Source organism: Alligator sinensis, unplaced genomic scaffold, assembly GCF_000455745.1.
Source record: "Alligator sinensis unplaced genomic scaffold, ASM45574v1 scaffold196_2, whole genome shotgun sequence".
Lineage (NCBI taxonomy): Eukaryota > Metazoa > Chordata > Crocodylia > Alligatoridae > Alligator > Alligator sinensis.
In genome coordinates this window covers 118,147-129,849 of record NW_005843050.1, presented here as the reverse complement: position 1 = coordinate 129,849, position 11,703 = coordinate 118,147, and the positions used below count along the sequence as shown (strand labels likewise).

The following is an 11,703-nucleotide window of genomic DNA, read 5'->3' as shown; positions in this document are numbered from 1 at the left end:
ATGAGCACTAATTTGCCCTTTTCCTACTGTCCAGGACCTCTCCTAATCACAAGTTTAAAAAATGATGGCCAGCGGCTCTACAAGCATGTCAGCCAACTCCTTCAACACCTTCAGGTGCATCCCATCCAGCCCCATGGATTTGTATATGTTCAGTTTTTCTAAATAGTCCCTAACCTGTTCTGTTGCCACTTGACTGTTCACCTCTTCCCCAAACTGTGCTGCTAGTTAATCTGGGAGCTGACCTTGCCTGTGAAGATTGAGGTGAAAAAGGCATTGAGTACTTCAGCCTTTTCTGCATCCTCTGTCACTAGGTTGCTTCCCCCATTTAGTAAGGAACCCACACTTTCCCTCATCTTCCTCTTGTTGCTGACATACTTGTAGAAACCCTTCTTGTTCCCTTCACATCCTTTGCTAGCTGCAATTCCAATTGGGCTTTGGCCTTCCCGATTTCATGCCCACATGCCCAAGCAATATTCTTATACTCTCCCCTAGTCGTTTGTCTACATTTCCACTTCATGTAAGCTTTTTGTGTTTTTCACTAAAAGGAGAATTCCTCACTGGAGAGTTCCCATATCCAGAGGCACTGCCATCTTGGCTGAGTTAAGCACCCCTGTGCATATCTTCTACCTAATTGAATTTGGGGGAAAATGATTGTGATTTTCACTAGGAGGACAAAATCTTTGGTTGTTAGTGCAAAATCTCGACTCAGCCTTACCTGTAAACCCAGACTGGTACCTCCATTATAAATATATGTAATTGAAAGTGATATTTTTACTAAATCTATCTTAAACTTTTGAAGTGTGTTTCAATAATCTTACCTCAAGCAATGAACTAGGAAAATAAAAGTAGAGTTGGCAACACCAGGCAAAAACTACATGCTGGTTAAATTGCAAGAAATGTGTTACATTTTTTTCTTCAAAGAAATTTAAAATTCTCTAGATATACATCAGACTTGCCTGCAGCATCCAATCAAAAACTGAATCCAGTGACATCTAAGTGATACATGACAGGCAGTTTATTAATCATTCATACCCCTTTTTTGTACCCACTGATAGAGGTTGCAGTTGATCATGTTGAAGACCTTGGTATCAATGCTAAAATTGATTCTGCCAGAATAAGCGTGAACTAGAACCAGTGACTAGCATTTTAATAAAGGCATTGACATGTCCTTCAAAACAAAATAAACCAAAAAAACCAAATCAACCCCTGTAACATGTACTGCCTCTTCATGGCCTTGACATTAAATAGGTATCTAAAACAAAACAAAAAAAGTATGTTTGTAAGAGTAGTTGTTTAGAGCAGAGGGCAAAGAAATAACAATATTCATAAATATTTTTAAATTGGTAAAAATTGATTTATGTGCAGTTAAACAATCATTTTAGTTTCTGTAGCTGTTATAGGTAGGGGGCTACCAAATTTGAGACAACTGTGGCTTATTTTGTAGGCAGACCTCAGGACTGGTAGCCACTTTTCCGGGTGGAGCACAGTAGGCCCCCTCCACACTTCTGACTGGCCAAGGGCCTCAGTGTCCTGACCCCTCACTGCTAATTGGCTGTGAGGGCTGTCTGGTCAGTGGTGGGGAGGCAGTCATCTTGCTGTGCCTGCATGCCCCACACCTTCCTTCCCTACCCAGCAGGCTGTGTGGCCAGGCTGCAAGAGCCACAAGGACTGCTGGCTCCCCAGAGGGAGCCAGTTTTTTATTTTCAGTGATTTTTTTTTTCTTCAGGGAGCATACCAAAAGTGCAGACCCCACACCATTTCATGGGGCCTCCTTGAAATAGTGGTTTTTGCGAAAGCCACGATTTCAGTAGGTCCATTGTTAAACGCACACATACAGGAATGTGGCTACAGCAAAGGCCCCCAAAACTGTTTTTGCATGACCTTGCCAGATGCTACAACTGGTATGTTTAGCAAAAGGTGCAATGTAATTAACAGGCAAAACAAGCACTGGAATTTGAAATGTATATTAAACATCTAGAACAAGACAGCCTACAAGAAAGCCCTGAAATAAATATCCCAAACAGCACACTAGGTTTAGCAGGAATATATCAGCAGTAGGGACTAATGTAACTAGGTGTATCAAATACAGTTTGTGCTATAATTGGCTTAAGTTTCTTAGGTAAATTGTAAAAACAAATAGCTTTGTTAGAAAAGATAATAAAATGAAAAGAAAATAGGGTGATGAAAACTCCCCTTTTGGGTCACAATGACACAAGTTTTGCTTAATGGACACCTTCTAGGAGCATGAAAAAACTGGTTCAAACTTGTTTTCCAGGTCCCAGGAAACCAAAAACAAGTTGATTTTCCTCTCTTTGGCATAAATATGGGGTATGAACTGGAGGGGGAATTGGGGATTATTTTTGTTTCAATGTGGCTTGTTAGATTAGCTCTATAGAAGCAGGGATGTAGTTGCTGCCATTTAGATAACCTACCTAATTTGCAATGGAAGTTTGTGGCACAGCAGTGCCTTTAAACCTGCTCTTTTTGCTGTGTCCCCTCTGGCTGCTGACTGGCTAAGAGGCAAAAACCACAGCATTAATTACATCTTGACCACTGGGGGGGGGAGGGAGGGCAGTGCAGAGCAGGGAGGGGAGCGCACTGTGAAAAGAGCAAGATAAAAGGCATCACCAACTTCCACTGTGATTTAAGAAGGTCCCTAAAGATAAATATAGTGAAGCACCAAAAAAAAAAAAAAAAAAGATTATTCAGGGCATAGGCTTCTTACAAAAGTCTGGAAGGAATTTTAATTCTCTCCCTTAACTTGTAGAGGTGAGAGAGCACACGAGTCTTCAAGCCTATTTTATATCTTCTCAGAAGTTAACAAAGGTACAGATTAATCCATTGCAATGTGTTTCTAAATTCAAACCTCCCCCTACCAAAAGCTAGGTTAAGACTAATGCTTTCATGAAGGACAAAGGACAAGTGAGAGAGAAGGTTGGTCTAACCTAGGTTTGATTCAAAATGAGCAATTTAATGATGAAAGGTTGCATCATTACCAAAACCCTGAAACATTCAGTCCTCTTCAAAAAGGAGTGATTGCTAGATTAGTGTTCTGTTTTAACCCCTGCCATTGTTTGCTAGCAACTAGAGGGAAAAAATTATAAATCTCTCAGCAAACAAAGCATTTTATTACAAAGTTCACTTGCAGCCCTAGCACACATTACACTTAAGACACGATTAACTAGTTAATTGTGTCTTAAGTAGTTACCCAGCCACATGTTAATGGTATGCTAAAACAATAAGCCACAAAGTTATTACGCAAAATACGTGTAATTTTGTGTCTGGTTCCTATCACACCATTAACTGAATGTGTGGCCAGACTGGGGCTCCCAGCCATGGGAGTGCATAATGTGCTCCTGTAGCTGGGAGCTTCATTAGCTGATCTGGGCTCTTGCTTGGATGGTGTGCCACTGTGGCTGGGAGCCCACGTCAGCTGATGGCTCCCAGCCTCGGGAGTGTATGGTGCGCCTCTGTGGCTGGAAGCCTGGACCAGCTGACAGAGCTTCCAGTGACAGGAGTTTGCTACTTGCTGGTACCAGTAATATGGCAGGATGGGATCTGATGATTGATCCCACAATTATGCCTCCTGCTATGTACGTGTGGCATGGCAGAAAGTGATTGTGGGGATTGCATATCAAATCCAAGCATGCCTTTAACTGCACATCCACCAGGGCCCTTAGACATATACATTAACTGCAGTTAATATTTCCTACCATTATTTAAATGATAAGTAACAAAACCTAAACCAAGTAACATTCAGGTCAGAATGATTAGTAAAATGTGTATTTTGTTTTGTTTTGTGAAAAGAAAATGCAGCAGGAAAGTGCAAAATATTTTTAAACTAGAAAGGAGCTTTTATTTACCTAGAGAAAGATATTGCAAATGCTTTAAATACAGCTTTTTGCAAGTGACAAGTAACAATAAAATCTGGTATTCTAGACAGTATTAAAACTACAGTTTGTGAAAGATGATGGATGAGAGTACATTCAACATCTACAGTGACAACATTTAATTTAAATCTGGTACCCATGCATAAATTAACAGAATGCAGTCAGATTTTCCTTTTGTGAATTTGTTCCTGAAATGTCCTGACTTAAGAGGCTTAAAAGAATCCTGAAAATTTAGACAGCACCGGTAGGGAAGCTTGGATTTCTATTGTGTACTACTCTTGGAACCATCTCTAGCAATTAAATTAGTTCACTCTCATGTCTATTCAATCCTTTGTGCCTTTACCTAAATAGTCAACAAAAATACAGGTTGTTTTTTTTGTCACGGCCACACAAGACTGCTTAAAAATACCAAAAATTATCAAAAGAAATTTTCAACTGTGTTTAACATCAGTGTGAGAGTTTGGACATCTTATGCCCTGGTTGGTGTTGGAATTAAAATTACTCACATCAGGTAGTGGTAGAACTCGGAACGTGATTTATTAACAAAAACAGCTCTCCAAGAAAAGATTTATCAATTTTAAAAACGATCATAACACTTAGTTCAAATGTAGCCTGACACTTTATTGGAAAAGTAACTGGTTTCCAAGACAGAAGATCAAGTTTTACTGCCAGGTAGTTCAAAAGTTCATATTCAGGCACAATGCTAGTTTTAAACAATACTTTTATACCCCTCTCACAGAATGGCTTAATTTTCATAAACTTTCTGGTAACTAAATATCTAACAATGGGAAATGCTGAATAAGGAGACAGGCAGGGGACAAGCATGTAGAAACGATTTTAACCAGAAACTAAATTAACTTGCTACAGCATTTCTCTGGATATGATCTTAATAAAGCATATACAAAATTCGGTAAAAAATTGCTTTCAACAAAACTACACAGACTGAATTTAGGATAGATCAGAAAAAGGCAAGTATGACACCGAAAGTCAGTATGTTGATGTCAGACAGACGAATCAGCCAAAACATTTTAGCAGGCATCTCTTAAGCATCTCAACTGCAAAAAAGTTAGGCCTTCCTAAAATGGCAAGGTTAAACCACTGTCATCCATTCTGAAGTTGTACCAGAAAGAGTTGATCATTCTTTTATAATACCAAATGGGAAATATTCAGGAAATTCCTGGATTACTTTTAGTGCTTCATTGTACGTCTCAAGATCTGAAAGGCAGAGGAAGGGAAATGTTAGTTCAGACACTAATCAAATTTCCCATTATCACCATGTAACAAATATTTTATATGGTGTTCACTTTACCCCAGTATTTGAGAATACTGCCCCTCCCCGCCTCCCCCCATCTTTTAGCTAAGTGTCACCATATTTAGGCCTTTCCTGCTGCAGTTTCTCTTGATAGCTGAGAAAAATATCACAAAAAGGTAGAGGTGCATGTTAGTAGTTACTTCACGGGGAGCAACAGGTAATTATACAGGTACTCCTCACTTAACGACCTACCTGTTTAACGACCGCGCGGACTTATGACCAGCGAGAACTGGTCGTAAGTATGAGAACTTTGGTCGTGGAAATGGCAGTGCAGCGTCTCAAGCCAAGGCACGCAGTATCAAGGGGCGGCTCCTTGCTTATCGACCAATTTGCTTATCGACCTAGTCGCAGGAACGGAACTCGGTCGTTAAGTGAGGAGTGCCTGTATTGCAGTTATACTAGTAATCAATATCTTGTAAAAGTATTCTGTCCCTTGCTAACCCTCATAATTATGCTTTATAAAAATGGGTGCTATTGATTTTTCTCTCACCTTTGTCTACAATAGTAATGTTCAACCAGAGTCTGCCAGTTCCTTTTAAGGGTCAAGATTAGCACAGTCAGATCCACAAACATATGCACGTGATCCACAGGAATTCAAGGAGGAATCCCTACTTGGAGGGAGTCCTCTTAAAATGTGTGTATACAGCAGGGAATGGGGGATCTCCCTCATCCCTGGCTGCATGTGCCCAGTGGCACATTTAAAACCAGTGCACTGGAAGAATGAGTATAGCCAGAGGAATACAAGGAACAAAGGCTCTTCTCCTGCAGTGGGAAGGGGAGGGTTCCCACCATGGGAGAATACCCAACCCCTCCCCAAGTCCCACCAGTCTCCTGGCGCTGGAACCTTCCCTGGACTGTCTGTAGCAGCTGCCAATTGTCAATTAACAGCCTGCCCCCTTCCCAGGCAGGGGAGAGAGCAGGCTGTCAATTAATGGGCTCCCCTGAGAATGGTGGTGGCCCAGGGAGCAGCCCTCTAGTGCCCATGACTAAAGAGTTTGCCTTTAGCTCACCAGCCAAGGAGCTGGAACACATGTACACTCTCAAAATAAGCTTTTGGGCTATTTTTGAAAAATTCTTACCATAGAAATAAACACCTGTCTGTGGCCTATGTCATTCACAGATTCTGCTACCTCAGTATTCAGCCCTTTCTTCAAATCAGGAATTTACTTACTGCCCCAAGCCAAATGTCAAATGAAGACACACCAGTATTAGTTATTTTCCAAGGTGAAAGGGAAGGTCCAATAAACTCAACCATTTATTTCTGCCCTCTCAAGTTCCTAATCGCATTAGTTTTGCCTCTTATTTTTGATTGGCCTTCCATGAGAAGGGACTACTAGAAGCTTAAAAACAAACAAAAGAAAAAAAATGCACAAGCTCCTGGTTTCTCCTTCAGAAAACATTTTGTAGACATAAAAAGTAATTCTAACAAACTATAGAAGACTTCCCTTTACAGGAGCTGTGGTGATTTGCACTCAAGTCAGGAGTATCTAAGTCTCTTAAAATTCAAGAGCTAAACTACTTGCTGTCCATTGTGAGTAAGCCAGACAAAAGGACAATAACCAAATCCACTGAACTAGGGAATGGAGAAACAGATCTTTCTATATGCAGAATAGTGCACTGCTCGGGTACCAGTAATGGGAGTGGTACAGTAACCTGTGTAAGAATATATTTGACTGAATACAATCTTGCAGCTCTCTCTCTAATAATACTATATACAGTTTGTCTGTTTCCTTTTCCTGTTCAGGACTAAAGAAATTATGCATAATTAAAGGTTACATGATAGCCCCATACTTGTTCTAGGACTTCAGGATTTTCCTTTTTAAACAGTTTTAGATTCATTTTGACTAGCTGTAAATCAATCCTTGCTGTTTGTTTTGGTGCATTTCCCATGAGGATATTGCATATAGTTGCATTATGATCACCAACTCAAGAACAACTCTATAGGAGACAGATTTCTGGAAACAGCTACTCTATGTATATATCCCTGCCAGGAAAAAGGATAAAGCAGATCTTTCCTCTGCTCTTCTTTAAAAATAACTTTTAGAATGCAAAACAACATTCAATCTTAAGACATATCTTTACTTACCAAAAGGGCTTTTATCTTCTCTGAACTGGACATATGACATACACATGATAGTTGCCTGATTTGTTACTCTTCCCACCACTTCAAGGACTCCAGAGATTTCTTCATCTAACTGGTGAACATACAGAAAACATGTTACTGCCACAGTTGTCTTATTCTTTTGTACTCAGCTACTTACATACCCAGTATCAGTTTGCAACTTGAGAAAATGGAATGCTTGGTTTATTGCAACTGCTTGTTTGCTCCACTTCATGAAAATAAAATACTGCTGAAAAATAAGTCTAAAAATCAAACTCAGTTTTATGAGATGAGTAGTTTTCTAACTGGCTTTAGCTTCCTAAAAATAAACAAAAGATGATGCATCTTAAAAGAAGCATCACATTACAGCATTTAACCCCTTACCCAAGCAAAGGGCACAAAGAGCAGCAGTGACCAGAAGCCTGGATGGGTTGTCCAAACCCTGTTAAAGGTTGGTTAATGCTCTCTGTAAGCTGGTACAGAGGCAGAAAAATACTGTGTATCCTAGAGGTGTATTATGAGGGTTGTTCCTATACTTGTGAGGGTAGAAACTGCAATTGAGTGCACAGGCTATGAGAAGTCTTTTAGTCAAGGATTTTCACTAATAGCTTTTTGCAGGAGTACAAATAGAGGAATGTATAAAATATGCCAATCAGAAAAATCCCTGCATTAAATGAAACATCACAGAAAACATGAAAGAGAGACAGAACTTGTTAGTGCCCAAATGGACAGCTGATGAAGGGAAGAGGAGTTGGAAATTTAACTGCAGCACCTAGTATTCACCAGGAGAAAGATGCAAGTCTTAACTGTTTAAATGCAATTATGTATTTTATTTTAGAGAACTTTTTCATCTAACTGGCTAGGACAGTTACTGGAAGTATGAAAAGTGTTCTAAGCAGGGATCTGGTACGAATTCAAACAGTTTGGTACAGATGCTGCAGAAAAGATGCCAGTAAGGAAATATATTTTAAATGCCCAAAGTAAAACAAGCACAGGAAAGAAAAGGGAAAGATCATACCAATGAAGGGTTAAAGCACCTCTTTGCTGAAAGGATTAAGCTTTTTTCCAGTCAAAATTTATCCTGCTTCCAGCAGGCAGATCAGCAAACAGCATCATGGAAAACTGGTTGGACAGGACCTCAGGAGGTCACCTAGTCCAACCCCCTGCTCAAAGCAGGACCATCCCTAACTAGATCATCCCAGCCAAAGCTTTGTCTGGCCAGGTCTTAAAACCTCTAAGGATGGAGATTCAACAGCCTCTCTGGGTAACCAGTTCCAGTGCTTTACTACTCTCCTAGTGAGGAGGTTTTTCCTAATATCTAACCTAAACTTCCGTTGATGCAACCAGAGACCGTTGCTCCTTGTTCTGTCATCTGCCACCACTGAGAAGTCTAGCCGCATCCTCTTTGTAACCGCCCCCTCAGGAAGTTGAAGGCTGCTACTAAGCCTCCCTTGGTCTTCTCCACACTAAATAAGCCCAGTTCCCTCAGCCTCTCCTCAGAAGTCATGTGCCCCAGCCCCCTCACCATTTTCATTGCCCTCCACTGGACTCTTCCCCAATTTGTCCAAATGCTTTCTATAGTGGGGGGCCCAAAACTGAACACAGTACTCCAGATGTGACCTCACCAGTGGTGAATAGAGGGGAAGAATCACTTGCCTTGACCTACTGGCGAAACACCTACCAATGCAGCCCAGTATGCCATTTGCCTTCTCAGCAGCAAGGGCACACTGCTGGCTCATATTCTGCTTATTGTCCACTGAAACCCCCAGGTCCTTTTCTGCAGAGCTGCTGCCCAGCCCCTGCGAGGCACCAAAGAGCAAGCCCTGGCGCAGGTAACCCCAGCAGGTCTCGTAGCCAGTCCCGCTGCAGGGTCGGTCGCTTGCAGCTACTTACAGGCTCGCTGAGCTCCACGGTGGCGCTCTTGCCTTCGCCGTCCGAGAGGACAAACATTTTCCCGCTCGGGTGAATCTGAGGAAGACGGAGGAAGTGACGTCAAAATGGAGTGTGAAGGAGCGATGTCACTCCTTACACCAAGACTTCCCCGTGTGCAGCCGGCGCAACCCCCCAGCCTGGCTCCAGTGGGGAGGGGGAGGGGCGAGGCCTCGGCCTAAAGAGCGGAGCATGTGCGACCCCCGAAAGGCCCCGGGCAGCGCCGGTACCTTTTGCATGCGGCCCACGAAGCAGACCGGCTGTCCCACGTGCTGCGCGAGCTGGCTGGTGGTGATGCGCGGCCGCGGGCCCTCGTGCACGTCCTCCATGTTGAGCGGCTTCCCGCGCCCCGCCGCTGCCGCCTGGTTACCTCGGCAACGCGGAAGCACGCGGGGGAGGAGCGGGGCCGACCACCAATCAGGCTGCTCAGGGGCAAAAAGAAAAAAAGAAAACCCAACCCGAGGGCGCGATGACGTAACCGGCGGCTCCCGGGTGGCGCGCGGGGGTTGTACGTCACGGTGACGCACCGCCCCGGCCCGGAAGCGAAGGCGGCGGCGGGAGGCGGTGAGTGGCAGCGTGCGCGCGCGTGGCTCCGCCCGGCCCAAGTGTCCGCCCTTCCCCCCGCGTCTCGCTTACGTTGCTGCGGGGGGCGGCGGGGACCCGGGCCCGGTATTGCTCCGCCTCCGTCTGGCCCGGCCCGCTCCCGCCCTGCCTCGGCTTTCTTAGGCGCGGGATTTGCTTCGTCAGATGCGTACTCGTAACGTCGTCTTTGCTTCGCTCGGCGTACTGACTTCGTCATCATTCCATCAGCTCCTTCTGCCTTGCTTGCCAGTGGGCCCCTCGGATCTCCTTCGTGCCGGCCGAGCACCCTGCCCCCCACCCGCCCTCTGGGCGCTCTGCTCCAGAGGGACCCACCCCTCTGTAATTTTGCTGTAGCTAGAAACCGAGTGAAAAGGAAGAGCTGGCAACTAAAGGGGGTGCCTGAAGGCTGAGAGCCGGCCTTGAGTCTAAAAAAGATTAAGAGCCGCTGTGTTGTAACCTGTCGGATTTACTGCAGATAACATTGGCTCTGCTCCCACATCCGGTAATAATGAGGATGCTGCATGCAAGATGCATGAAGCACTGGCCCTTGTTTGTCTGTCCAGAATACTTGCCCCTCTCTCCCTCTGACAGCCAGGCACCTTTTATGCATTAAATAATTTTATCCTCACAGTCGTATGGCCCTTGTGAAGCAGGTAGAGAATTAATTAGCCACTGCTGTTTTAGACTGACTTACCAGCATCAACCTGAGGCAGAGCTGGAGATTGAACATGGATCTTCCAGAGTGTTTAGTTCAGTGCCTAATTATAAAGCCACCTTTCCTCTGCATTGCTGCTTCATGTCTTAGAGCAGGGGTCGGCAACGTTTTTGGGCAGAGTGCCCAAAACACCCTCAACTTCAACTTATAAGATGTTGGCATGCCGGGGGCAGGTAGTGGGGGAGCCACGATGGGGCCCAATCCTTGCTGTTGCTGTGTAGCCCCAGCCCCTTCCCTGTCATCCACCCAGAGGTACGGATGCCAAGCAAAATGCCTTCGAGTGCTGCACTCTGGCACCTGTGCTGGAGGTTGCTTACCCCTGTTTCAGAGTTAGCCCACACCTTAATTATGGTCCCTTTATCTTCTCCCTTTCTCACATCCATTCTTATGCTCCCACTCAATACAGGGACGGTGTTTGTCTTTGTGTTCCAAGGCTTCATTCTGCTTTAAATCTTTGAATGTGAGCTGCAGTCTTAATGATGGGAGGATAAGGTAAACATAATGGGAATACCAACCAGTTGGAGAGGAGGGGAAGGCACCAAGCTGTTGCGTATTTAGTCATTTTAATCCATCATATGTCAAGATAGAGCAGTTGGAAAAAATGCATCAGAACAGTTCTTTATGAAAGTGCAGCCCTAGAGCGTGAAACTAGTGGAGACCAAACAGTTGTAAACAGAGCTATTTGTAGGAGAGAGACTGAATTCCAACCCTTGAGGGCAGTGTATTTAGTTGAAATGCATTCTTCTTGCTCCAGATTGGGGCTTGATGCTTGAAAGAGTTCCCTCTCTTCCTTTCATAAAAAAAACACAAGATTTTTACTGTCTGTTTGCACACCACTGTCATACAAGCTTCTGACTTTACTGTTATTGAAATCTATTCCTCCATTGTTCTACTTCAGGACTGTTCAATGTCTGGCAGCTGGGGGCTGCACACCACTTGGGCTGCTAAGTACCAGTCCCGTCTCGTCCCCGTCCCGTCCCTCCCCTCCCCCGCACAGTGCAGGCAACACCCCCTACCTGCAGTGCATTCCATGCAGGCACCCCTTTGCAGCACAGCTTGGCTCCCCCATCTTGGCCAGGGATGAAGAGTTGCACACAACATGCACAGTTGGGAGTAGGGAGAGAGCTGGGTAGCCAGCCTCCCAGTCAAGTGTGCTGTGAAATCAGTACTCCCT

The 11,703-nt window shown here is 44.2% G+C and overlaps 1 protein-coding gene and 1 long non-coding RNA gene across 3 annotated transcripts in view; both read right to left on the bottom strand.

The window, feature by feature from the left end:
* Positions 1-1,013: 1,013 nt before the first annotated feature.
* RPA3 (replication protein A3) lies at positions 1,014-9,765 on the bottom strand. Of its 2 annotated transcripts, none has more exons than XM_025193430.1 (4): positions 9,463-9,765; positions 9,197-9,271; positions 7,289-7,397; positions 1,014-1,252 (listed from the first exon to the last, which is right to left on the bottom strand). In XM_025193430.1, exons 1-4 carry the CDS (start codon positions 9,559-9,561, stop codon positions 1,227-1,229), a joined length of 309 nt encoding a protein of 102 aa, XP_025049215.1. In that variant the 5' UTR covers positions 9,562-9,765; the 3' UTR covers positions 1,014-1,226. The 2 variants fall into 2 exon arrangements, with proteins under 2 accessions (XP_025049215.1, XP_006037040.1); XM_006036978.3 differs by lacking the exon at positions 1,014-1,252 and adding an exon at positions 4,491-5,105 and having other exon boundaries at positions 9,463-9,760.
* Positions 9,766-10,999: 1,234 nt separating this feature from the next.
* The window catches only part of LOC112548253, a 2,489-nt gene continuing 1,785 nt past the window's right edge, over positions 11,000-11,703 (bottom strand). Inside the window, exon 3 of the long non-coding RNA XR_003092077.1 lies at positions 11,000-11,319. This is a non-coding gene — a long non-coding RNA (uncharacterized LOC112548253). The remainder of the gene's footprint in view (positions 11,320-11,703) is intronic.

Coding starts and splice junctions, on each gene's coding strand:
- RPA3 (XM_006036978.3), bottom strand. CDS start 9,561: ATGGAGGACGTGCACGAGGGCCCGCGGCCGCGCATCACCACCAGCCAG. Junction 7,398..9,196: donor CCGTGGAGCTCAGCGAGCCT/GTAAGTAGCTGC, acceptor TATGTTCACCAG/TTAGATGAAGAAATCTCTGG. Junction 5,106..7,288: donor AGAAGATAAAAGCCCTTTTG/GTAAGTAAAGAT, acceptor TCTGCCTTTCAG/ATCTTGAGACGTACAATGAA.